At 45.5% G+C, this 27,441-nt stretch overlaps 2 protein-coding genes across 16 annotated transcripts in view; one reads left to right on the forward strand and one right to left on the reverse strand.

The window, feature by feature from the left end:
* The first annotated feature begins 4,270 nt into the window (after window positions 1-4,270).
* On the forward strand, window positions 4,271-10,137 carry PDHB (pyruvate dehydrogenase E1 subunit beta). Its single transcript, XM_032153877.2, has 10 exons — window positions 4,271-4,388; window positions 4,472-4,525; window positions 6,177-6,284; window positions 6,368-6,430; window positions 6,533-6,568; window positions 7,214-7,499; window positions 7,918-8,028; window positions 8,364-8,455; window positions 9,546-9,687; window positions 9,980-10,137. The coding sequence occupies exons 1-10, from the start codon at window positions 4,347-4,349 to the stop codon at window positions 10,123-10,125; spliced, it is 1,080 nt and encodes a 359-aa protein (XP_032009768.1). The 5' UTR covers window positions 4,271-4,346; the 3' UTR covers window positions 10,126-10,137.
* Window positions 10,138-12,031: 1,894 nt separating this feature from the next.
* Window positions 12,032-27,441, reverse strand: part of PXK (PX domain containing serine/threonine kinase like) — a 93,217-nt gene continuing 77,807 nt past the window's right edge. Inside the window, exons 17-20 of one of the 15 annotated variants that reach the window (XR_009213593.1) lie at window positions 25,796-25,858; window positions 17,601-17,630; window positions 14,665-15,767; window positions 13,331-13,409 (exon numbers count right to left, since the gene is read on the reverse strand). Coding sequence is in view for 13 of the 15 variants with exons in the window: in XM_058439093.1 (XP_058295076.1) it covers window positions 13,226-13,409; window positions 14,665-14,698; window positions 25,796-25,858 (281 nt within the window). In the remaining 2 variants the exon portion in view is untranslated. Of the gene's footprint in view, window positions 13,410-14,664; window positions 15,768-15,825; window positions 15,843-17,600; window positions 17,634-25,795; window positions 25,859-27,441 lie in introns of those variants that run through there. The other 14 variants (XR_009213592.1, XM_032153890.2, XM_032153886.2 and 11 more) reach the window with 14 other exon arrangements.

A 27,441-nucleotide genomic window follows, 5' to 3' on the forward strand; every position in this document is an offset into this window, starting at 1 on the left:
GGCTGCGGTGGCTCACACCTGTAATACCAGCACTTTGGGAGGCCAAGGTGGGCAGATCAGTTGAGGTCAGGAGTTTGAGACCAGCCTGGCCAACAAGGTGAAATCCTGTCTCTACTAAAAATACAAAAATATTAGCAGGGCACGGTGGTGGGCACCTGTAATCCCAGTTGCTTGGGAGGCTGAGGCAGGTGAATCACTTGAGCCCAGGAGGCAGAGGTCGTAGTAAGCCAAGATCGCACCACTGCACTCCAGCCTGGGTGACAGAGTGAGACTCCATCTCAATAAATAAATAATAAAAAAAGCTTATGTGAAAAATAATTATTCTTGCTACACTTTATACAAATAATCAGGCCAAGTATAACAAAGCAAATCAGTCTTACCAAGATTTGTCTTTAGTAAAAATGGGAAACTGGAGAGAGAAATATTATGTTTCAAGAACTATAGTACACTGGTTATTAGATTCTAGTCTCATCAGGTGTTTTTAAGTTTGTTTCTGCAATTTAGGCTAACCCAGCTTATTCCTGTGAACCAACCAGTGATCTCTGACTGCTGCTCAAAACAAACAAGAGTGATGGTGTCAGGCCTCTGAGCCCAAACCTGCACGTATTCATTCAGATGGCCTGAAGCAAGTGAAGAATCACAAAAGAAGTGAAAATGGCCGGTTCCTGCCTTAACTGGTGACATTACCTTGTGAAATTCTTTCTCCTGGCTCGTCCTGGCTCAGGAGCTCCCCAACTGAGCACCTTGTGACCACCACTTCTGCCAGCCAGAGAACAACCCCCTTTGACTGTAATTTTCCACTACCTACCCAAATCCTGTAAAACGGCCCCACCCCTATCTCCCTTCGCTGACTCTCTTTTCGGACTCAGCCTGCCTGTACCCAGGTGATTAAAAAGCTTTATTGCTCACATAAAGCCTATTTGGTGGTCTCTTCACACGGACGTGCGTGGAAGATGGGTAATGTAAAAAATCTGAATCAATATTCTAATTCTGAACACACTGGAATCAGCTAGCAACCCCACATCAGCTTGGTTCCAACAGTTGCCCAGTTCATGGAAAGCCTTCTAATTTAGTTTACTTGGGATAATTTTACTTATTTTGCTTTACTCTTGTGGAATATATTGCTATTGTACTCTTTGTGTAGGAGTACAGGATAAGCTTACTGAATGTTTTCTTAAACTGAATACTTATTAATCTTCCAGATATCACCTTTTGTCAGAACTTGGAGTTATGAATGGCCCTCACCATACTGATGTTTTCTGAGCTCCTCTCTACCCTGAACATAAGGGACCCTCATAGTTAAGCAGGAATATCATCACCCCTATTCGGCCTGAAGAAGTTACAGAAGATGCATCTTCATCCCTCCGAAACTTTTAGGATTAAAGTTTCTCTTATAATAGGGAGGAGGCAAATGTCAGAGGAATGTGAACCAGAGCAACTCCATCTTGAATAGGGGCTGGATAAAATGAGGCAGAGACCTACAGGGCCGCATTCCCAGAGAGTTAGGCATTCTCAGTCACAGGATGAGATAGGAGGTCAGCACAAGACACACGTCATAAAGACCTTGCTGATAAAACAGGTTGCAGGAAAGAAGCTGGACAAAACCCACCAAAACTAAGATGGCGATGAGCGTGACCTCTGGTCGTCCTCACTGCTACACTCCCACCAGCGCCATGACAGTTTATAAATGCCATGACAATGTCAAGAAGTTACGCTATATGGTCTAAAAAGGGGAGGCATGAATAATCCACCCCTCATTTAGTATAAAATCAAGAAATAATCATAAAAATGGGCAATCAGCAGCCCTCAGGGCTGCTCTGTCTATGGAGTAGCCATTCTTTTATTCCTTTACTTTCTCAATAAACTTGCTTTTGCTTTGCACTGTGCACTTGCCCTGAATTCTTGTGTGAGATCCAAGAACTCTCTCTTGGGATCTCGATCTGGACTCCTTTCCTGTAACATCTCCTTCTGCTTGGCAAATCTGATCCTGAAATCTTTTGGTGCTAGGTGGTGGGAAAGGTGGGAAGGACTGATTCACTTTTTCATTCTGAGCACCACCCACAAACTTTTGGGGGCTGAAATCTCAAGTTCAGGAGTTTCTCAGGGATGCTGTGGCAGTCTAGGAAGTGCTGGCCATTCCTGAGGCTTCCTGGCAGGGACAGTTGGGACTAGATGATGGTGGCAGGTGAGGGAGACTCAGGTGTTGATTCCATACTTGAAGATCTTCTGTCCATTTTACAGATGAAACACTCCCAGAAAGTAAATGTCATCTCTATGCAGCTGTACCCAAATTTCTATCTTTAGCCCTGACTAGGCCCTAGGCTCCAGCCAACCTGGGTATGTCCCAGTCATCCAAAGAATAAAGGCTGGCTGCAGTGGCTCATGCCTGTAATCCCAGCACTTTGGGAGGCTGAGGCGGGTGGATCACTTGAGGTCAAGAGTTCAACACCAGCCTGGCCAACATAGTGAAAACTCATCTCTACTAAAAATGAAAAAAATTAGCAGGGCATGGTGGCAGGTGCCTATAATCCCAGCTACTCGGGAGGCTGAAGCAGGAGAATAGCTTGAACCTGGGAGGCAGAGGTTGCAGTGAGGGCCACTGCACTTCAGCCTGGGTGACAGAGTGAAACTCCGTCCCAAAAAATAAACAAACAAAAATACACTCTTACTTCCCCAGCTCCTGGCACTCACACTGCCCCAGGCTCCTCCCTTACTCCATCTATCCATCCAACGACAAAAATCCAAAATTTTCCTCTGCTCTTCCCTAGCACTTACAGCATTCCTATTGATTCTAGCCCAAATAGATCTCAGAACTGTTCCCCTCCTCTCCATCTGGAAGTTGCCTCCTAGTCTGGCTCTGTTGCTGCCACAGACTTCCCAGCATCCGCCTGCTCTGCCTTTGCCTCCACCCCCTCCCATTCCCAGTCAGCAACCTACTGGAAGTTGCAAATTCCTAATTTGGCAGCCTGCAGTTGTGATCCATAGAAGGGAATGTTTGGAATGTCTTGGGGATGGGTGGAGACTGGGTCCCCAATTGTCCCATCTGACCCCCAAGGGTCAAATTAAGACTAAGGAGCTTCCAGAGGTTGTCCCTATGGCCAAGTGTTTGGCAACTCCCCATAAGGGAGAAGACCACCCCTCATATTGTCTTATGCCCAATTTCTGCCTCCAAAGAAAGAAAAAGTAAAAACTAAAAGGCAGAAATGAAATCCACAAGCAGACAGCCTGGTGCCACACCCTGGGCCTGGTAAAGATTGACCCCGACCTAATCGGTTATGTTAACTATAGATTACAGACATTATATAGAAAAGCACCGTGAAAATCCCTATCCTGTTCTGATCTAATTACCAGTGCATGCAGCCGCCCAGTCACGTACCCGCTGCTTGCTCAATCAATCACGACCCTCTCACGCACACCTCCTTAGAGCTGTGAGCCCTTAATAGGGACAGGAATTACTCATTCGGGGAGCTCGGCTCTTCAGCTAGGAGTCTTGCCGATGCCCCAGGCCGAATAAACCCCTTCCTTCTTTAACTCGGTGTCTGAGGAGTTTTGTCTGCAGCTTGTCCTGCTACACCCATAGGGCCGCCCTTCTCTAAAGTTGTTGTAACCTTCCCCCAAGCAGGACCCCAACTTCTGCTTTAGGAAGCAGTGGGAAAAAGACCATGCTTTAGGGTCAAGACAGTCCTAAATTAAAATATCGGCTCATTTAATCAATTTTTGCTTCAATTTAACCATCTTCAAAACGGAGATAATAATAACACTAATTACCCAAGTGGCGTACTGTGAGAACGAGCTATACAGCACATATCTCAATGCTTGGCTCACAGTAGATGCTTAATGCAATCAATGAAAGCTATGATGTGCATTATAAGGAATCAACAGATAGCACTATCCAGGGAAGCTAGGCTCGCTCATGAAGTGTTAAGTTCCCCATCACCAGAGAGTGTGCAAGCACTTCTTGGTGCCCAAAGGATTCCAGCACCCACAACAGGTTGGCCTAACTCTTAAGGTCTCTCCAGCTTCCAGAGATCATGCTCCTCAGTGTCTGACTTCTAGTCCCCACGCTTCAAGTAACACCGACCAGGCACGTGTGCCCAGCGTGCACCCCGCATGCCGGTCACCGCCTACTGTCAATGAAGTTGATTTGAGGAGGCTCCAGGCAGAGGGGCACGGCCACCCACACGCCACCTCGGCCCGTCCCCGCGGCCCCTCACCCGGTGGGCGGGTGGGCGGGCCACGCAGGCGCCGCGCCTTGCCATTGGCCCGCGCCGGTGGAGGCGGGGCCTGCTCACGTCTGCCGGCCCCTCTGTGTTGTCATTTGGCAGCAGATAGAGGACACGATCAAGATGGCGGCGGTGTCTGGCTTGGTGCGGAGACCCCTTCGGGAGGTAGGCAGCAGTGCGCGGCCTGTATTCCCACGCGACCCCTGCCCACCGTGCGTCCCGCCGTCATCTTCCTCTCTCCCTGCCAGGTCTCCGGGCTGCTGAAGAGGCGCTTTCACTGGACCGCGCCGGCTGCGCTGCAGGTAACAGGCGCGGGCGCTCGTCGGGCGAGGGCGGGGAGGGTCCCCCTTCTCTCGGGAAGGAGGCCGGAGTCGCGCCTGCGCTGTGGCCTTCCGGCGCAGTGGGCCTTGGGTTTGTGGAGCCAGCATCCTCCGTGGAGCTCCTGCTGCCTCTGTCGCCGCCTGGCGCTTATCACACCGGCGAGTCAACCACCTCACAGCTGGCTGGGCAATGGGGGAAAACTAAGACTAGGCGTTTCCTCCCTCACTCCATGTTTTTTTCTTTAAATTGCAGCAAAATAGACCTAACTTAAAATGTACTTTTTAGAAGCGTATAATTCAGTGACATTAAGTACATTCACCATGTTATACAACCATTAACCACCATCCATTTCCAGAACTTTTTAATCATCCCAAACAGAAACTGTCCATTACTCGGTAACTCCTCATTTCCCTTCCCCAAACCCCTGGTAACCCCTGTTGTACTTTTCTGTCTCTATGAGGTTGCCTATTCTAGAACTTCATATAAGTGGCATCATTTGCCCTTTTGTATCTGGCTTATCTCAGCGTAATGTCCTCAAGGTTCATCCATGTTGTAGCATGAGTCAGAGTTTGATTCCTTCCTAAGGCTGAATAATATATATATGTATATTTTTTTGAAATAGTCTCCCTCTGTCACCCAGGTTGGAGTGCAGTGGCGCGATATCAGCTCACTGCAACCTCCACCTCCTGGGCTTAAGGGATTCTCGCGCGTCACACTCCTGAGTAGCTGTGATTACAGGCGGGTGCCACCATACAGGGCTAATTTTTGTATTTTTAGTAGAGACAGGGTCTCACCATATTGCCCAGGCTGGTCTTGAACTCCTGGCCTCAAGTGATTTGCCTGCCTTGGCCTCCCAAAGTGCTAGGATTACAGGCATGAGCCACCTCTCCCAGCCCGACATTTTCTTTTTTTTTTTTTTTTTTGAGACAGGGTTTTGCTCTTGCTGCCCAGGCTAGAGTGCAATGGCACTATCTCAGCTCACTGCAACCTCTGCCTCCTGGGTTCAAGCAATTCTGCCTCAGCCTCCTGAGTAGCTGGGATTACAGGCGCCCACCACCACACCCGGCTAATTTTTGTATTTTTAGTAGAGAATAGGTTTCACCATGTTGGCCACGGTGGTTTCGAACTCCTGACCTCAAGTGATCCACCTGCCTTGGCCTTCCAGAGTGCTGGAATTACAGGTGTGAGCCACCGTGCCTGGCCTTGTTTTGTCCATTGTGAATAATGCTGCTGTGAACATTGGTGTGCAAGTATATGCTTGAATCCCTGCTTTCAATTATTTGGGGCATATACATGGAAGTGGAATTGATGGATTGTATGTTAATTCTCCTCTCCTTCCTTTAACTAGATTTTACCATTCATTATATTAAAATAGCAACTCCTACATTCTGGATGCAAAGTATTTGGCAGTGCTTGGCACCTAGTGAGCACTCATACATTAACACATACAGTCAAAGACCAACTATGTGTAATAGAAATGTTACTTTTAGAATTCTTTGAGTTTTTAGAGAGAAGCTTGTTGTAGTGTTTTTATATTGTATGCTGTGGGCAGCCTAGGTAAATATAAAGGAAGAAAATCTTAGTTGAATCCCAAATAATTCTATATTGACTGTTTTTGCATACCTGTGACAGGTGACAGTTCGTGATGCTATAAATCAGGGTATGGATGAGGAGCTGGAAAGAGATGAGAAGGTATTTCTGCTTGGAGAAGAAGTTGCCCAGTACGATGGGGCATACAAGGTAACTAAAATACATGAAAGTTATACAAAATTGAGGTCACTGTTACCCCCAGATACACTTAAGGGATCGACTCTTAATTGTAGGTTAGTCGAGGGCTGTGGAAGAAATATGGAGACAAGAGGATTATTGACACTCCTATATCAGAGGTAAGCCTTCCGGTGGGAAGCAGACCCTGGAGGGCATGTCTGTTAGTGTCCATTATCCTCATTTTTATGGATTTTCACTTATGTTTATATTTTACTTTATAGATGGGCTTTGCTGGAATTGCTGTAGGTGCAGCTATGGTATGTAATGCTCTTTATGAAACTTATCCAAAGACATTTCTTAGTTTTTTTTTTTTTTCTTTTGAGATGGATTCTCACTCTGTTGCCCTGCCTGGAGTGCACTGGCACCATCTCAGCTTCCAGATTCAAGCGATTCTCGTGCCTCAGCCTCCATAGTGGCTGGGATTACAGGTCGCGCCACTGTGCCCAGCTAATTTTTGTGTTTTTATTAGAGATGGGGTATTACCATGTTGGCCAGGCTGGTCTCGAACTCCTGGCTTCAAGTGATCCGCCCGCCTCGGCCTCCAAAGTGCTGGGATTACAGGCGTGAGCCACTGTGCCCATCTCCAAAGAGATTTAACATCACCTTTTAAAAACATCATTTGGGAAAAAACCAAAAAAATACCAAGTAGGTAGATGTGGTGGTGCTTGCCTGCACTCCCAGCTACTCGGGATGCTGAGAAAGGATTACTTGAGCCTAGGAGTTAGAGGCTGCAGTGAGCTATGATGTGTGCCACTGCACTCCAGCCTGGGTGACAGTGAGACCCTGTCCATAAAAAATAAAAAATAAAAACATTATTTGAATGTTGGAAGACTTGGAGTGATTGTTTGCTACTGTTTGTTGCGTTTCTAGTCTTTTTAACATCCACGTTTTTGATTTTACAGGCTGGGTTGCGGCCCATTTGTGAATTTATGACCTTCAATTTCTCCATGCAAGCCATTGACCAGGTTATAAACTCAGCTGCCAAGACCTACTACATGTCTGGTGGCCTTCAGCCTGTGCCTATAGTCTTCAGGGGACCCAATGGTGCCTCAGCAGGTGTAGCTGCCCAGCACTCACAGTGCTTTGCTGCCTGGTATGGGCACTGCCCAGGCTTAAAGGTGGTCAGTCCCTGGAATTCAGAGGATGCTAAAGGACTTATTAAATCAGCCATTCGGGATAACAATCCAGGTCAGCACAGGGACCCTTTGGTTTTTTTTGAAGATTGAAAAACTAAAATGATATATTAGCACAGAGGAAACCATTAAAGTCTTAGTTAGGCTTAGATATATCGTATACAATGTTAATACTTTATATAGTAAAGACAGTAAAGAATGTGCTTGCTTTTCCTATTTCCGACTATAAGGGTGCCAGCTAGGTAAAGGGGACATTTACTGCACACCCACAATACTGGTTTGATAGATAAAATTATATTGACCAAACTACAAATTTAAGTACCTAAACTGCTCTCAAGGCTGCCGGTCATAGTAGAGATAAGGCTAATCAGCACAATGAAACTTCTCACAAGATGAATGATATTGCTTTCTATACAGTTTTAGTCATTCTGGATGTGATTAATTACTTTTGTTTAAATATTTATGTTTTTCAGTGGTGGTGCTAGAGAATGAATTGATGTATGGGGTTCCTTTTGAATTTCCTCTGGAAGCTCAGTCAAAAGATTTTCTGATTCCTATTGGAAAAGCCAAAATAGAAAGGCAAGGTAAGAAAACTAAGATATATAAACAGTATTTTTAATCCAGCCCCTCAATTTTGGTAAAATTTAATCTAGAAGTTACTGTCATTTACTTTGACTGAAAAATTATAGGATGAGCTCAAGAACGTGTGATGCCCCAATTTCTCATTAGTTGTGCTTTTCTAGATCTCAGTCTGGTAGGTTTGTGTTTCATTTCTAGGAAGGCTGCCACATTCCTCAGCTCACTGGAATGAAGTTGAGTTGAAGACTTTATGAATGAACAAGAGCCACAGCTGGCTGCACAGTGGTGTAGCATCTTCAGTTTCAACCTGATCTCTGATCTGTGACCACTCTGTTTTCAGGAACACATATAACTGTGGTTTCCCATTCGAGACCTGTGGGCCACTGCTTAGAAGCTGCAGCAGTGCTATCTAAAGAGGGAGTTGAATGTGAGGTGAGTGGACATTTACTTGTTCTTAAAGAATTAGAAGGGCTCCTTTTAGATTTAAGACCCAGAAGAGTTCTGTAACAGGTTAATTAGATGTAAAACCTTGCTTTGTCACTCATTTCTGTCTCTGCTTAAAGCTGGGAACCTGCCTGCAGTTCACATACTTAGCTTTTTACCACTCAGGTCACTTAGGTTCTGGATCTTTTTTTTTGAGAGACAGCAGGAGCTCTCTGAATCTCTTCCGGTTCTCAGTGATACCCCCCGAGAGAGAAAAAGACAGGGTTTTGTTCTGTTGCCCAGGCTGACGTGCAGTGGCTGGATCATGGCTCACTGTAACCTTGAACTCCTGGGCCCAAGTGATGCTCCCACCTCACCCTTCTGAGGTTCTGGATCTTTTAGAAACCTACCATGTGCTAGTTATACTTGGGCAAGTTATATACTCTAAATCTGTTTCATCAGCTATAAAATGGGGATAATATAAATACTGTCCCATCATAGGGCAGTTGTGAGAATTACACTTAGTGTAGTGCTTGGTACATAACAGTTTTCAGCTGTTAACTGTTAACTCATTTTGATGAGGGAATTTAAAGTGAAGGAGGATTGGCTGGGCATGGTGGATCACCTGAGGTCAGGAGTTCGAGACCAGCCTGGCCAACATGGTGAAACCCCATCTCTACTAAAAATACAAAAATTAGCCGGGCGTGGTGGTCTATGCCTGTAACCCCAGCTACTCCAGAGGCTGAGGCAGGAAAATGGCTTGAACTGGGAAGGCGGGGGTGGCAGTGAGCCGAGATCACGCCACTGCACTCCAGCCTGGACAACAAGTACAAAACTCCGTCTCAAAAGAAATAAAAAAGTGAAGGAAGATAAATGAATCCTATAACTGCACAGAGCTGCTTGTGGTAGACATACAGATCTTTGTTTTAATTAAAATTTTTCCTTTTACAGTTTGTACATTCATGTACCTATTCATAGGCAGATTAGATTTTCCTAGATACAAAGATTAACAGGAAACAAAAAAGGAAATGGTGTTATGGGGATGAGGCTCTATTTGTGCTGCAATAGCTCTGTAAACTTGATTATATTACCTGTTTAGGTGATAAATATGCGTACCATTAGACCAATGGACATGGAAACCATAGAAGCCAGTGTCATGAAGACAAATCATCTCGTAACTGTGGAAGGAGGCTGGCCACAGTTTGGAGTAGGAGCTGAAATCTGTGCCAGGATCATGGAAGGTATTTCAAAGAAACTGGTTCTAGAATAGTCAAGCTATAGTAAACATCATGTACCTGAATATGTACAGGATAAAGAGAGAGAAAGCTAGGAGTGGCCAAACGACTTGAACTTTAAACTTGTAAGTTTGGCATTTATCCTCAGGCAGATATTTTAAAAGCAAATCCAGAAAGCGGTTCCCCATAATTAGCATTCCTTAAACATTTTCTCTTCCTGGTCAGCCACACCTCTGTGCCAAGGTGGTAGTGCCCAGCTGGCATTTGCTCTCTCTCAGTTGAGCCTTCCTTCTCTTAGGTCCTGCGTTCAATTTCCTGGATGCTCCCGCTGTTCGTGTCACTGGTGCTGACGTCCCTATGCCTTATGCAAAGATTCTAGAAGACAACTCTATACCTCAGGTCAAAGACATCATATTTGCAATAAAGAAAACATTAAATATTTAGTTTGGACTTGAATATCAAGTCGTTGAAATTTATTTGAAATACTTGCTGGCACTGCACCTGGATTTGTACTGCAAGACCTGACTACTCATAAAGGAAAACGATTTCTAAAGCAACAGCAGGTAGTTTTGTACAGGGAAGTTTAAATGTATTTGTGTATGGAAAACTCTCCACTCTCCTGCCCTAGACGCCATGCTTCCTTTTGTCTGTTACGGTTGCCATGTTCTTTGAATAACAAATTATATAACAACATTTTACTCTCTCTCACCACAAGGACAAAGTATGGATGTGGCAGAGTCCTGATGAAAAATATATCCAAACAAGATAACTTATATGTATAAAATTAAAGCATATAATACACATTTACTGTTTGTTTTGATAAGGAATAAAGGAATTCCTAACATTACTAATTTTTTTTTTTTTTTTTTTTTGAGACAAGGTTTGGCTCTGTTCCCCAAGCTGGAGTGCGATGGCACAATCTCGGCTCACTGCAGCCTCCGCCTCCCAGGTTCAAGTGATTCTCCTGCCTCAGCCTCAGGAGTAGGAAATTAGCCACCACATCTGACTAATTTTGGTGTTTTTAGTAGAGGTGGGGTTTCACCATGTTGGCCAGGCAGGTCTTGAACTCTTGACCTCAGGTGATCCAGCCGCCTCGGCCTCCCAAACTGCTGGGATTACAGGCATGAGCCACCACATCTGGCCATGACTATTGTATTTTTATATTGAAAGAATTGGCTGGGCTGGGCGTGGTGGCTCATGCCTGTAATCCCAGTACTTTGGGAGGCCAAGGCGGGCAGAACACGATGTCAGGAGATCGAGACCATCCTGGCTAACATGGTGAAACCCTGTCTTTACTAAAGCCAGGCACGGTGGCATGTGCCTGTAGACCCAGCTGCTCGGGAAGCTGAGGCAGGATAATTGCTTGAACCCAGGAGGCGGAAGTTGCAGTGAGCCGAGATGGCACCACTGCACTCCAGCCTGGGCAACAGAGCAAGACTGTCTCAAAAAAAAAAAAAAAAAAAGAATTGGCTGGGTGTGGTGGCTCAAACGTGTAACCCTAGCACTTTGGGAGGCCGAGGTGGGTGGATCCCTTGAGTGTAGGAGTTCAGGACCAGCCTGGGGAACATGGCAAAACCCCATCTCTGCAAAGAAAAGATAGTAAAAAAAAAAGTCAATGTGGGTAGAAAACTTGAAATTCTATTAAGAAATTAGTGCTGCCAGGCCACAGTAGCTCATGCCTATAATCCCAGCACTTTGGGAGGCTGAGGCAGGGATTGCTTGAGCCCAGGAATTCTGAGACCAGCCTGGGGCAACGTTGCAAAAACCCTGCCTACAAAAAAACAAACAAAAAAAAAACCCAGGTATCTGGTGGTGTGCCTATAGGAGGATCGCTTGAGCCCTGGGAGGTCAAGGCTGCAGTGAGCTGTGATTGCGTCACTGCACTCCAGCCTGAGTGAAAGAACGAAACCCTGTCTTAAAAATAACAACAAAAGAAATTAGTGCCATGTGGAAAATAAGCTGATACTGTACAAGACGACCTGTTTGTATTCATATATCTGAACTATCCAAAATAGTCAGCAAAACTGACTTCAGAAGGACTCAGGCCTCACAAGCCTCCATCAGGTAATCACCTAGGTTGCATCACACTTGAAACAGGAACTTCTCCACAGACTCTCCAAATGCATAATTCGAATAGCATTCTCTTTAAAATTATGGCAAAGTTTATATCAGGTGTTTTTCCCATTTCCAAAGATCAGATATTCTGTCAAATACTGCCCTCTTCAGAAGCTGAGATGGAAAAGATGGGTTTAAATTAGTTAGAGGAGCATATAGGTGGTACCTAATTTAAGTAGCAAGACAGGATTTTTAGTTCTTAGAGGAAAAGTGAGACAAAAGAATAGAGGCAGAATAGGTAGGAAGGAAACCTTAGACTGTGTGAATCTATTCTTTGTTAGCAACAGATGCTACAAAAAGTTCTCATTTGAAATATCTCATCAAGCGACAGACAACACGTTTTCTTGACATGATTTTAATAAAAAATACAGCTGACATTTATCACAGATTACATGAAACTATACACAATGACATTCTCTGCATAGTAACCAACACTGATGTGTATACTTCAATTTTTTAATGGATTATTTATAATCCTTTAAAGTGCAATTTATTGAAAGGTTTAAGCAAATCAGGATAAAGGATCTAATAAATGACTAACATTAAAGAGATGTTATATTGATATATTTAGATAAATCTTTCAAAAATCATAATTGATTTCTATAGATGCCAAATTTACTTCTGTTGTAACAATGACCTGCCCCCTCAAACCCCAAACTTAATTGCTGAGGATTAAGAAGATCCTCTAATTGGCAAGAGCTTTTTCTGATGTTAATATTTTTGTCTGTTTCAATACATTCTAACTAAAAAGAACTATGGGTCTAGAGTAGTTGCTTTAGCAGCCCTGAGTTCTATAACCACAATGGTATTCCTGTTAGAACTTAAGAGAATGTTGTGAATGTTCCCCATTCTATTTGAGAGGAAAATGAAGAACTCAGTTGCTTTCTGATTCAGCAAAGTGACTATGCTTTGGGCTATAGTGTTAATGTCTAAGATAAAGGTAGCAAAAATTGGAGTTATCTAAGAATCAGAAAATGCTTTAGAGAAATGAACTGTAAGAGGAATGTTTCTAGGAGCTGTCTGATGGGGTAGAAGGGATTGCAACACAAAGGCCAGTTACTGCTGTGATTGAATATTGTCATTGTTTTTCTGTCTATTTCCTTTAGTTGGTGAAAATATTTCAATGTGCTGCTGCCCCAGAAGCATGCCCATTAGAGGATAAACAGGACTCCTTTAGAGGGTTAATAAAGGAGCAGAATCTTAAGGGAGCAATGCCAGCCTAACTTTATTCTGCTTAAAGAATTATTTCCCTCTTGAAAAGCTTCTTACATGAGCATCTGCAAAATAGTACTGTTTGTGGCTGTACTGGCTCAGCAATTACTTTCCCAGGAAGAGGGTAGTTTGGGGGGTAGGGGTGAGTAGGAATAAAAAAGAACTTTTCCCTCCAAGTGTAAACAGGAAGCTTCAGCCGATCTTCGGAGCACTGTGATCACAGGTTTTGGCTTTCCTCAAAGTTCCTTTTTGGAAATTCTGGATGGAGCTGAGCAAGGCCCCTCGGCTCATGCCATTCACAGCCTGAGATGAGAGCTGGGCAGGTGTCTCGGTGCTCGCAGGAGGCAAGGGAGCTGCTGGTGGTGGTGGAGGTGGAGGAGGTGGAGGTAATGCAGATATCCCTGTGGAGGAAAAGGGAGACAATCAGTATTCACCTCCGCAGCTGCCCTGCACACACGCTACTGCTCAGTCCTGAGCACAACGGACTGGTGAGAGTCCACATGTTTTCCTCAGAGGGACCAACATACCTGGTACTGTATGAGTTCTTAAAATACTAAACAAAGCTAGAAGCATCAAAGGGGAATTAAAAGTTGCCATGTTTCTCAAACAATAGTCATCTTAAAGGCTGTTGGAACAAATAATTACAGATTACATGAAACCATATATGGTGACATTCTCTGCATAGATGAGGCTCTGACCCCATTTGCAAATATTAGTAATAGTCCCCAAAGAAGAGTTCTATCTATCAGTTACTTTAGCCAGGTACCAGGAAGCTCTGTCTGCTTCTGAGCTAGCAATTAAAGATAGACATCTGCATGATGGAGTTGGGCTTCCTGAATGTCAGTTATTCATAAGGGATGAACAGTTAGTTCTTTCGCTGCTCCAACACACAATATTTGAAGGATGTGATTTTATGTAAAATGACAAACCACTCAGGATTCTCAGCAAGGAATCAGTGCCTCCTGGGTTATGCATTTCCCAGAGGAGTCTGTCTCAATAATTTCCTATTAGGTTGCATTAAAGAAATATAAAATGCTAATAACTGTTAGCAATGCAAAGCAGGGGGCAGAGGGGTCTCTCTGCCATGGTATTCTTACAGAGAAATCCTTCTCAAGTACTGTTCTCTCCATTGTGGCCCAACCAAGGAACAGGACAGAACTGCACTAAATGTGTCTTTGATGAAGCATCAGGAGAAACTAGAATGTCGTGCTGTACCGCAGTGGGCAAGGAGAGGGAAACTGGGTAGGTGTCTAAAACTTCCCTCAGCTTCCAGGCACATGGACTTTGCAACTCAAATTTTATAATTTGGAATCAATGAATGGTTCTCTCAGGACAGAATAAACACCGAGTTCAGAAAAAGCCTTGCCTTAAAGAATGTTCCTGTGCCACAGTTAGTTGCCTCGTCTCCTGTGACCTTACAGCTCTCTGAGACTGCCTGTCAGATGCTGTCTCTGTCCCTCCCAGGGCTACTCCAGGGAGACATTCTGCCCGGTGGTTTCCCCTACACTGCTACTGAGTTGTGATAACAGGTAAAGCTACCTTACTGAAGTTTGGATGACTGGCTCAGAATCACCAATACGATACTCAAGTAAGTACATCCTTTTCACCGAGTGTGACAGGTATCGGTTAAAGTCTTACAATAGAAAAATCACTTACCTTTCTTTACATCTTTTACTCAAACCTAAGGCAGCTGAAATTAAGGAATCACACAAATACACTCATGCTCTGCAATCTTGGAATGCTCAAATATAGCAATACAAATAAAGATTAAATACAGACAAATGACCAACATGTTCATTGGTTCTACACAGTAACAACTGATGAATGAAATTCTGTTATGTTTTATGCTAAGGTGGATTGTGGGAAAATGTTCCTGGCTTTATGTCACAGGGTTACAGAGATAAAAAGGACTTTAAACCTGAAGTAACTGTTGAAGTGGGAAAACGGAGAATAAGCGTGTGTGATAAGCATTCCTCTGAAGAGGACTTCTGGAGAGCAACCAGTGAAATACCAGGAGGGGAGACCTCTACTGAAGGTTTTTGGAACTGAGTCTCTTGACTGCAACACCAAGTGGGCCCAAAGGAGTGAGCTCTGCCCACTTGGGGGTGAGTAGGTGCCAATGCCCTTCCCCAGCACCCTCCCACCCAATAGCCAGAAAAGGGCAGTGGAATCTGGACTTGATATTCAGGGCCACGTAGTGTAATAGAAGGAGCTCCAGGGTTTTTGTCTCCCAGGTTTGTGCTTTGACCCCCGGCAGAAGAATCACCGTGCAGTTAAGGACAGGCTCTCGGCTGCGGCAGTACTTGGGAGTTCTACTAAAGACTGACTAGCCCTCCAGGCAAGGATTCTGGGAGACGGGAGACGGGCCTCAGGGCTGGGCTCGGGTAGGGGCTGCCATCTTGGCACATAACAAAACTGCTTGGCCTCACGGAGAAGCAACCCTTGGTTTTGGCCACATTACCAGGCCCTCAAAATTAGAAGTGCAAATGCGCCACCGCAGAGTTTGGGAGTTGAGGGTGGGGTTCAGTACATGGATTTTCCACTGTCCAAGTAAAGGCTGAAACTTGTCACTTTAAATGAGTCTCTTTGAAAATGTAGGTGGTGTGAATAAATACACCGTCCAAAGGGCTCCAGGGCTCCAGTAAAGCAGATGGAAGGAAAGGAGGACAGGCAGCAGGATCTCCCTGATGTGGCCTCAGCAGGCTGGAGCAGTCCGGTGGGGCTTGATGTCCCAGCAGGTCCACTTTTCCTCACTGGGCCTGCAACAACCATGGTGGCTCTTATGTACAACCAGGGCAAGGAAGGCCAGACCCAGCTTGCCAGTTTGGAACACTCTGGAGGGAAGAGGAGGTCTAGGGGTCAGAAGGTGGAAACTGGAGGCGGCAGGAACATAGACCTGGGACTCAGTCTCACTCACTCTGCCCCATTGATTGTTTTTGGCTTTTCCTTTTGGCCCTTTCCATGGTCCACAAGCTTCCTGAAAGGTCCGTTGGGGCTTCAGCTATAACATGTGGCTAACAATGGAGGGAAGACGGGGCAGGGGCAACAAGGGCCAAATGAAAGTTACCATTTGGCCTGTGACAAACCCGGGAACAACTGCCTGCTGCCTGCGCTCTCTCCACCCCTAAAATGTGAATGAGTCCTTCCTGCCAAGAGACCTCCAATACCCTTATCCCCAGGCCACATACGAGAGCAGGCCGGTTCCATGTTAGACTGATGATACCTGAATTCGCACCCAGGAAGGGGGATGGGGATGCTGCCAACAGCTTACCCTCAGTTACGACCAGGTCAGTCCCAATTTCTCCCATCTCACTTTCTCTTAGACAAAATCCCTGAGAGCCAACTACTTACTCCATCCACCCCAAAATCCTCTCCACCAAACCACATGGGAACCTGGCAGTCCAGCAGAGAGGCCCTGTCAGAGGGCAGAGAATGCTGCAGCCAGAGCGTAGGTCAGATCTAGGAAGGAATGCCAGGCCAGAAACCCCCTCGACAGCCTGGTGGACAGGATGTCCGAGGGTCCCCCCTCAACTCCTTTTTTTTTTTTTTTTTTGAGATGGAGTCTCACTCTGTCGCCCAGGCTGGAGTGCAGTGGCGCGATCTTGGCTCACTGCAAGCTCCACCTCCCGGGTTCAAGCGATTCTCTGCCTCAGCCTCCTGAGTAGCTGGGATTACAGGCGTGTGGCACCATGCCCAGCTAATTTTTGTATTTTTAGTACAGATGGGGTTTCACCATGTTGGCCAGGCTGGTCTTGAACTCCTGACCCTTGTGATCCACCCGCCTCAGCCTCCCAAAGTGCTGAGATTACAGGCGTGGGCCACTGCGCCCGGCTCCCTTCCCCGCTGACTCTTAGGCCCATGTTAGCAGCCAGCAGTGGGTAATCTACAGGTCTCTCTAATTCCGAGCTCCTTTGTGGTCACATACAGGAGGGGAGACCAAGTGGCCATGAGACCACACTAGGGTAACACCAGACTTACCAGCCACCCTCGGGAGAGAACCGAAGCAGGCAAGCCCCCAGCTCTCGGGAGAACCACCTTCTCCTCTGGCCTCAGGCAGGTGAGGAGGCTGTACTCCTGTTACAGCTCGAGAATTACAAAGGATGCTTACAAAAGAACTGTTTTTCCCTACCGTCAGTTATAAAAGCCAGTAAGTTGTCTCCCTGTAACCAAGAGCTCAAGTGCCTAACACTCCTCTTCATCAGAGTAACTAGGAACCAACATTTTTGCAGCAACAGGACTTTGAGAGTTATGGTTTCCAAAATTAAAATATACCAAAATGCCATGCAGTTGATTTGCAGGTTTTAGAGCTGTATTTTAAAACTGAAATCAGAGTGAAAATGAAGATTTTGAAGGTCATGATGAAAATGAAATGAATATAGATGAAGTCACTGGGTGCTTTTTAAAGATGCTGTATTTCATTTAAATATTCAGATAAGGAAATAGTCTCAAATCTGCTTTCCCACTAAGGAAATAGTCTCAAATCTGCTTTCCCACTTGTTCATCACTTCAGCAATCGAGACACTTTGGGTCCTATTTCACACACAGAAACAGAGCATCTTTAAAGTTTGAGAAATCAGCATAGTTTACTTTACCGAAAATTCACGTTCAAAATGGTGCATGCTCTACTGAAAACAGCAAAGAGAGAGAGAGAAAGGGGGGACACAAGTCATTATTCAGATTTTAGTGTCATTTAATCAAATAGTAACAGACAGTAAAATATTAGTCTGAATCACAAGCTGATTATTCTCACTTCGAAACTAGGATATACTCAAATTAACCACAGCACTGGTTTGTAAATACGATTGTAAGCCTTTTAAAACATGGCAAATGTATTTATAGAATAACCAATGAATCGCTTTTCGAGCCACCTAATGAGTCACTTTCTTCACGTTCTTTGTCCTCTGAGCCAGTTAGATACTATTTTTATTTATTTACAAGCACGATGCTCACTTCAGAAGAGCCATGAAGGTTTTACCTCTGAAGAGCAGAATGGATATGAGGAGTGTGCTTAGTTCTATTATTAAACAAGGATGGTTGATCAAGAGGGGAGAAAAATGAAAACCCATAACTTTTTTCCAAGCAAGTCTTCTAGAGTCTACAATAGATTTGTCTCTTTAAAGTTGGGAGGAGTGTGAGCAGGCCTAAGGCCAGAGATTCTGGGCAGGCATCCTCAAGGCGGAAGCACTGGGCCCCTCCCTGAGGCCCTGTGAGCCCCTCCCTAGAGGCTGAATTGGGCAGTGAAACTTACTTAAGGCCATAAAGCCGTTTTAAAAAGGAAAGCAAGGCAAATGTTTTTCTTGTCTTCTTTTAAACTGACTAGATCCCCAGCTAAATGTGAAGGATCATGCTTTGGTAAATCTCAGAGTTCCTAATGAACCAACTCTGCCCCACAGCCTTCTCCTGGAAAGGGGCTGGGAAATGGAAAAGAGGCCCTCCAGCCTTCTCAGTACCATTGTTCCCCAAGGCTAGCCAGAGAAACATGAATCCCTCCTTCTCCAAGGTGGGTCATAGAAACAGAACCCCTTTCCCCAAAGCCAGCCATCATACCTAAAAATATTACTCTCCCTCCACTTTCTGTGTAAAAACTGTCCATAAATCACTTGGCTGGGCATGGTGGCTCACGCCTGTAATCCCAGCACTTTGGGAGGCCAAGGTGGGCAGATCACCTGAGGCCAGAAGTTCGAGACCAGCCTGGCCAACATGACAAAACCCTGTGTCTACTAAAAATACAAAAAAGGAGCTGGGCGTGGTGGTGGGCACCTGTAATCCCAGCTACCTGGGAGGCTGAGGCAGGAGAATTACTTGAACCCAGGAGGCAGAGGCTGCAGTGAGCCAAGATCGTGCCATTGCACTCCAGCCTGGGCAACAAGAGTGAAACTCCATCTCAAAAAAGAAAATAAATCACCTGACCTACCTTGTCTGACTATAAGTTGTAAGACCCCCATTCCAGAGATGGTCCTGCTCATACCCAGAAGGAAGGAATGCTTGCTCAGAGAGGCTGAGAACAATCTAGACAGACAGACTTGCTGGGTTTCCCCATTCAGCCTATTAGCATTAGATCATAGCCTTTTCCTCCAATCATATTTCCACACAGCTGTCCATACTTTGTTGAACCTAAGCATAAAAATGGACAATTTTCCCTGTACCTTTGGGTCTTTATTCGGAAGGCTCCCGTGTATACACATTAAATAAACTTGTATGCCTTTTCTTTTATTAATCTGTTTTGTGAGTTGAATTTTAAGCACACCTTCGGAGGGCGGGCTCCCACACCTCTTCCTCTGCAGATTTGAAACTTCCCTTTCTCTCCACTCGTTCTTGCAAACTGGGTTTTCTACAAACTGCCAGCTCTCTCACCTCAGAATTATTGCTTAAAACATAAACTACAAGCAAGAACAGCTAGAATTATCTGATTGCAAGACATTCATAGTTCATACCTGATAGTGCTTTACTACTTATAAAGCCTCGCCATGTATGCCATCTATCTAATAAAGAGCGAGACTTCTTTTAAAAGACAGCCTCAAAGAACAGAAATTATTTGTCCAAGGTCATAGCGGGAATGTAGCAGAGCTAGGACTCAAGCCCTGGTTTACTGACTCAACATTCAGGGTTCTTTTCACACCAGCCAACCACAGTATTTAAGAGCACGGGCCCTGCAGCGCACCCTGAAGAAAGCAGACACTCAATACATCAATGGGGTAAATGAACAAAGACAGAACAAGTTACACTCCTGGCTCTAGCACCGCCCTAACTTGTGTGACCTTGGTCAAAGTCTCTTGGCCGGGCGCGGTGGCTCACGCTTGTAATCCCAGTACTTTGGGAGGCCGAGGCCGGCGGATCACGAGGTCAGGAGATCGAGACCACGGTGAAACCCCATCTCTACTAAAAATACAAAAAATTAGCCGGGCGTGGTGGCGGGCGCCTGTAGTCCCAGCTACTCCGAGAGGCTGAGGCAGGAGAATGGCGTGAACCCGGGAGGCAGAGCTTGCAGTGAGCCGAGATTGCGCCACTGCACTCCAGCCTGGGTGAAAGCGCAAGACTCCGTCTCAAAAAAAAAAACCAAAGTCTCTTAATCCTACTAGAGCGTCAGTTTCTTCAACTAAAATGGAGCTAAGCTGGAGTCCACTCACACTGGATAAGAAGGTATTCATGATGATTAACTGAAACAAGTGACTATAAAGCAACAGTACCTGGCACAAAATAAGTGCTTCAAATATATTAGATATAATTATTTTATTTTATTTATTTATTTTTTTGAGACGGAGTCTCGCTCTGTCGCCCGGGCTGGAGTGCAGTGGCGCAATCTCGGCTCACTGCAAGCTCCGCCTCCCGGGTTCACGCCATTCTCCTGCCTCAGCCTCTCCAAGTAGCTGGGACTACAGGCGCCCGCCACCACGCCCGGCTAATTTTTTGTATTTTTTAGTAGAGACGGGGTTTCACCGTGGTCTCGATCTCCTGACCTCGTGATCCGCCCGCCTCGGCCTCCCAAAGTGCTGGGATTACAAGCGTGAGCCACCGCGCCCGGCTAGATATAATTATTTTAAATAACAATTTAGGGTCCTCTGCCTACTTAGCTTTCCCAAAATACTCTTTTACAAACCCATTTTTTAAAAAAGGCTGGGTGTGGATGGCTCATGCCTGCAATCCCACCATTATGGGAGGCCAAGGCGGGAGGATCACTTGAGCCCTAGAGCTCAAGACTAGCCTGGGCAACATGGCAAAACCCGTCTCTACAAAAAAATACAAAAATTAGCCAAGGGTGGTGGTGCACGCCTGCAGTCCCACTCAGGAGGCTGAGGTGGGAGGTTAAGGCTGCAGTGAGCCGTGATTGCACCACTGCATTCCAGCCAAGGTGACAGAGAGAGACCCTGTCTCAAAAAAATAGATAGCAAGGCAACAGGCCTGTCTAATCCCAATGGAGGGTGGGAGGGAATATTTGTGTGTGTGTAAATTGGGACCTTTAAAACCAATCAGTTCTATGAATAGAGTATAAATACTAGTTGGTGATATTACCATGAAATAAACCAGGATAAAGAATTTTAAAGTCCTGGAAAAAGTGACCTTCCTCAGGCAGAAAACAACCTTTTGCAGAAAAGACAGTGCTAGAAATGTTCTTACTGAAAAAACAGGGGTCTCAGCAAAAGAGTATTAGAGAATCCCAACCCACCCAATGGAACTGCCAGCAGACTTAAAGAAAGGATATTTCTCCCATCAGCTTGGTAAGGACCTCAAGAAGGAGCCCCCAGAGAAGAAGCTACAGTAAGAAAAGGGAGAGGCCCCAGCCCTTACACAATTGCTGGAAAGGGCTCATAAGGGTAAGACCCCTTCACTTAGAAACAGATTAAAACCACCTTTAGCTGCCATAAATGTGCTTACAACCGATGCTTTCGGGAAGAAAGGCACTGCTGCTGAATTCAACTTACCTAAGCTGATCTATTGCTGCTGATCTATTGCTGAGCAAACTGCCAAAGGCCAGAGTTCACAGTGGATTTAGGATTTAGAGTGTGCTTGATTAGAAAGAACTGTGGAGGCCAGGTGCTGTGGCTCACATCTATAATCCCAGCAATTTGGGAGGCTGAGGTGAGAGGAGTGCTTGTGCCCAGGAGTTTGAGACCAGCCTGGGCAACATGGTGAGACCCTTGTCTCTGCAAAAAATTTAAAAATTAGCTGGATGTGGTGGTGCACGCCTATAGTCCCAGCCTCTCCGAAGGCTGAGGCAGGAGGATCACTTGAGCCCAGAAGAAGGCCGACCTCCAGTTCTGCAAGAAAGAACAGCCTAAGCATGGGCTGGCCAGCCAAAAGTTGCAATCCTGGCCGGGCACCATGGCTCAAGCCTGTAATCCCAGCACTTTGGGGGCCGAGGCGGGCGGATCACTTTGAGGTCAGGAGTTCAAGACCAGCCTGGCCAACGTAGCGAAACCCCATCTCTATCAAAAATACAAAAAAATTAGCCAGGCATGGTGGCGAGTGCCTATAATCCCAGCTACTCGGGAGGCTGAGGCATAAAAATCGCTTGAACCCAGGAGGCGGAAGTTGCAGTGAGCCGAGATCGCAAGACTGCATTCCAGCCTGGGTGACAGACCAAGACTGTCTCAAAAACAAAAATGGTGTAATCCCTAGGCTCAGAGTCCTGCTCTCACTCTCCAGAGGCCTTGAAGGCAGAACAAGCCCATGTAAATCAAAGATTTACCAAGCATCTCCTACACACGCCCCATACCCTAGAAGAAGGAAAGCTTTACAGAAAGGCCAAGCAGAATCCGAACAAACAGGCCTTGCTGGGGTTAGATCATACCCTTTTTGTCCAAACACGCTGAGATGGAACTGGGACCGCCCCCAACTTTTAGGGACCTGTAAACCTCAAGGCATGGAAATAAGGGAAAATCCAAATGTTCCTTTAAGAAAAATTCCAGGCATCCAGCTAGCCCTAGAAGTAATTAAGTAACTTGGTAAACAAGAAGGTAATAAGTGGCTTAAGAACAATAGCCAAGGAAGTTAAAGCTCCAGAGAAGTTCCCTTGCCCTATAGAAACTAAAGATAAGATCTTAACATATGTCCCTGAGTTGTCTTTCAAAGGCTCAGGCCCCCACTGAAAACCCTCACCACAAAGATCCCAGATTAGGAAGAAAAGAAGACTAAACTGTACCTATTATCCATACCACCGTCCTTTGTTCTAAGTTTCTTCCTGAAAGGCTTGGAGAAAGTCACTCCCGCTAGCAAGTTAGCATTTTTCTACTGACCCCAAAATTCTTAGAGCTTCTGCAACTAAGATCAACTGCAAGTCAGATCTCTGAAACTACCTGTGAGCACCCCCTACCCCCAAGATGTCCCACCCTTTTAAGCTTAAACCAATGTGCAGCCTCGGTGTACTGATTTGTAATTTTGCCTGTAGCTTCTGTTTTCCTGAAATTTACCCCACCGTTAAAAATCCTTGCCTTACTATAAGCCATCTGGAAGGTCAGATTTTTTAGCATTTTGCTGCCTGGTCCTCCTTGCACAGCACTCTGCAATAAATGCCTTCCTTTCTATCACTGCAACAGCCTTGGTGTGGGTATCTGATTTTATTGCACTGGGTGAGCAGAACAAAATTGGGTTCTATAACAACATTTCTATATGGTTGTCAATCATGCCTATCCAATGACGTCTCCATAAAAGGCCCAAGAGGGCAGGGTTTGGAGAGCTTCCTGATAGCTGAACATGCGGAGGTTCCTGAAGGGTGATGTGCCCAGGGAAGGCATGGAAGCTCCTTCCCCACACCTAGCCCTATGCATCTTTTCATGTGTATCCTTTGTAACATCCTTTATAATAAACCAGTAAACATGTTTCCCTGCATTCTGTGAGCTGCTCCAGCAAATTAACGGAAACTAAAGAGGGGGCTATGGGAACTCCTACTTGAAGCTGGTTGGTCAAAAGTTCTGGAGTCCCATCCTTGCAAATGGTGTCAGAAAGAGCAGGTAGTTTTGGGGACTGAGCCCCAACCTGTGGGGTCTGACGCTATCTCCAGGTAGATAGTGTCAGAATTGAATTGGAGGACACCCAGCTGGTGTCCACAGCAAAACTAATTGCTTACTTGGTGGTGGACAGAACCACTCCCCCACGCCCTGACATTTGGTCACAGAAGTCTGTCTGTGTTGACTATTATTGTGTTGAGTGCAGAATAGGGAAAAACACTTTTGAGTGTGAGTTTTTCCTAAACAGTGTCTATCATTTTGGAGCTTCTGAGAGGCACCAGAAATGTGACTCCACGAGAGCTAGGGCCTTGTCTAGCCATTTCTGTAATCCAGGGCCAAGCACAGTCCTTAGCAAACCATAGGTTCTCAGTAAATGCACCTTGACTACATCTTGAATGGATAAACTCCCTTGGGTTGAAATGCTTAGGACCTGAAATGCTAAGTTGCAGGCAAATGCTAAATATTAGTTACCATTTTCATGAGATGCATTACAGGAAATGCCCAGCAGAGGTCAGATTGCAGGCTGAGTCAATTTCATCAACAAAACATTAAGGAGGTAAAAGAAAGGAGGAGCCAATATTTGCTGGGAACCCCTCATCTCTGCCAGGCACTTTCACTCTGCCAGGCATTGTGCTGGGGCCTCACATGTGTTTTCCTTCTAAATCCTCAAGACTCCCCTTCAGGCTGGGTGCTATCAAATTCACAGGAATGCCCCTCCCACTCACCTCCAAGTTTTCCCAACATTGACTCTAATTACACAAGATTCCTCTTTTTTTCTCTTATTCTAAAAGTTACCTTATCTCATGCAAACTTGCTACTGTATGAGACAGCACCCATTTAAACACAGATAAATTAGAGAATTCCCCCCAAAAGTCCAAATAGATTGTAAATTCACAAAGGCATTTAGAGATAAGAACCAGCAGTCAACTGAGCAGGGGCAGATCTGACCACACAGACAGGGGCCGTGAACCCTTAAACAGATGCCTCAAGTACCTTGCTTGTTAAAGGAGGATTTCTGGATTCTCACTATTAATTTTCTCCAATTTTCTTAATATGCCTAAGTGGTGTTAAATTAATATCCTATCTTCTAGAAAATGGCTCAATATAGTCCGGGCAGTAGATCACCAGACATTTCTGATCAGCCTGAACAGTTTGTCTCCACAAAAGACAAAAAAGCCCTATTTTCTGTCTTGATCAACATTTGGGGGCTTTCTTGGGAAATCTGCTGACAAAGTAAGATAAGGACAAGAATATCCTCCCATGGACCAGGTACTTTGCTACCCAAAACAGGCCCTAGAACATTCAGCAGTAAGGCACCAGTAACCACCCTCAGCCAGAAGTAAGTCATTCACAGTAGTCCCCTTGTGTTTGCTCTCATTTTCCTAGGAGGGTCAGTTAGAAGCATTTGAGTGGAGTTGAAGAATGCTCTTGGCAGCTCCTGGATGCTGTGTTAGGTATTAATAATGAATATGGGATCAACTCATATACCAACCCCCTGCCAATGACTCTCCCTTCACACAGCTGTAGGAACCCTTCCAGGCACAGCCAGCAAGCTCTGAGTGGCAGAAGCAGCTCCTTGCACATCTGGAATAACTGGTTCATTTAAGAAGCAAAAGGAGATACTGGTGTCCCAATTGTTTTTACTGGGCTTGCAAAAGACTTTAGGAGAGACATCTTAGTTCAAAAATAAAAGAGATAGTATTATGGGGCTACTCCACAAAATTAGGGATTATTTTTATAAACAGTCTCCAAGATAATTGCTTTTTACAGTTTTCAATCAAAACTAGTATCTAATTTACAAAAATGAAGCAAAGGCTAATAACAGAAAAATATTCAGATAATTAAATACATTACAGAGCAAAACAGTCAAATCGTTGCCAGAAAATCAGAAATGCAGTGACTCTTTCACTCGTCCACCTAGGCATCTTACCAGTTGTGCTCTGTGACAAAACTGACCCTATAGACGGGCTCCCTGAGGAGAGAGGCCTGGCAGGACGGGACCCCTGGGCCACAGCGCATTTGTGTTGTTCAGCTAAGCACGTACCAAGACAGGCTCCAATCTGAGAAGATCTGCATGAAGCTTTTCAGCAAAGACAGCAAGCTGGAGCCCAGGGGTGGCTAGTGGCCCTGAAACTGGTCCATTCCCTGTGAAAGCTGAGCTTGGAAATCTAGCCCCTCAGCTCTCCCAAATGACACTGCTAATTTGCACTCACACTGATCTCTCTTGAGAAAGCTGCTGCTATCTAACCCCTGAAATTGTTGGGCCAAGGCAGGAAGAGGCAAAGCCCGCTCCTCCTGTTGGCGGAGAGGAAGGTGGCATGTCACTTTACTCCATCACTAACCTGATGTAGAGGGTGGAGTTGGCGATGACGGGGACGTGAGAGGTGAGCTGGCCCCAGATCCTGCTAAGATAAAACACAGAGAAACCCTCATGGGGACCAATGAAAGACATTTGGAATTTGGCCCAGGCTGGGACCCACTGCTGTCTGAGAATCTACACTTGGCTAATGTGTGAGCCTTGTGAAACGAGATGATGAGGGACAAAAAACTCAGAGACTGGACCCAATGACAGGCTTTTACTCTGGTGCAGGGTCCACCTCCTTCCCCAAGCCACTAAAAGCTCCTTGCCTCCCACTGCTCCCCATGGCCTGCCTGGTTTGAAACTTTGCACAATCAACAGCTTAGGCAATTGGCTGCAGTATCTTTTCCTGACCCAACCTCCACTCCTGGGTAATGACAAGTGACAGAAGCCACAAGTGGTACAGCAGACAGAGAGGTGCAGAGCAGCCTGCTAGGGGCTTCCAAAGGAAGGGAGCGCTCCCTACAGCATCCACCCAGTAACGCGTTCTGCAGAAGTTCCATTTTATCAGCAGGTAGAGTCAACTAGATAGGGTCAGTCTATTCAGTTTACGGATTTCACAGCCCTTTTCTTATCTAGAAAAAGTAAATGTCCTTATTCACATTAAAACAATGTGAATCCCAGCTGTTGCATGCCTTTTCTGGATCTAGTAACCTTATTATATTTCAAATATTCCCAAGTTCTCAGCATCTCCCCATTACTTGGCAATCCCTAGAAAATATCTTCCTGAGCTGACATGAAGTAGCTCAATGAGCGGAGGTTCCTACATAAGCCTTTCTGTGGACACAGAAAGCCCCCTCCCACACATAGAGATCCTATGGAGAGGTTAACCAAATCTCCCTAGTCAGGTGCTTTCTGAGCTGATGGGCACACACACCCAAAGGGAGGGCTGCCATCACATGCCTGAGAAGCCACCAGAGCTGGTGTGGTTAAGGCCCCAGCCATCTCTTCACTCACTACCCACAGGACATGTTGGTGTCTCATGGACACTGGCCATGATGAGAAATGTCCTGATTAAATCACACCTCCCTCCAGTTTAATGCTTTTCTACTTGCAATATTCCTTCAGTTCCCTATAAAATATGAGGGTGTTTTAATGAAAAAGGAGGTAAAACTCAATGCATGCTGTCTTTATACTGTTTGTAGTGCTAATGAATTTTAATGGGGAGAAGATTCACTGCTTGACTCCAGTAAAGTTTGGGAATTATCTGTATATATCCATCAACTGCTACTTCATTTTCCTAAACTCCTGAGGGCACTGGGGTATCCTGAAGTCCTTGAGTCCTACCTGGCTGCATGTGACACAGCTTTGCAGGCAGGTAGGGTCTTAGAAGGTAGAGAGCACATTGTCAGGCTTTCTCTGCTCTATAAAAAATTAGCTACTGGACAGAATGACTGCTGGTTGGAATCATGAGTCTCAGCATAATAATGACCATCACTGGTCCACGTCCCTCCCATCAACCATGGCGAAGATAGGCTTCCAACTGAAATTACCCGCCAGCCACAACAGCATTCACAACTGAGGAGCCCGCGCTGGTCCTCATTGGGACCTCCCCTCCTTCCTCTCCTTTGCAGCTCTTCCTGAGCCCTTCTCCAGTCTGGACTCTGCAGTGGTGTCAGTGTGACTCTC

This window comes from Hylobates moloch, unplaced genomic scaffold (genome assembly GCF_009828535.3).
Source record: "Hylobates moloch isolate HMO894 unplaced genomic scaffold, HMol_V3 SCAFFOLD_5, whole genome shotgun sequence".
In the NCBI taxonomy this organism is placed as follows: domain Eukaryota; kingdom Metazoa; phylum Chordata; class Mammalia; order Primates; family Hylobatidae; genus Hylobates; species Hylobates moloch.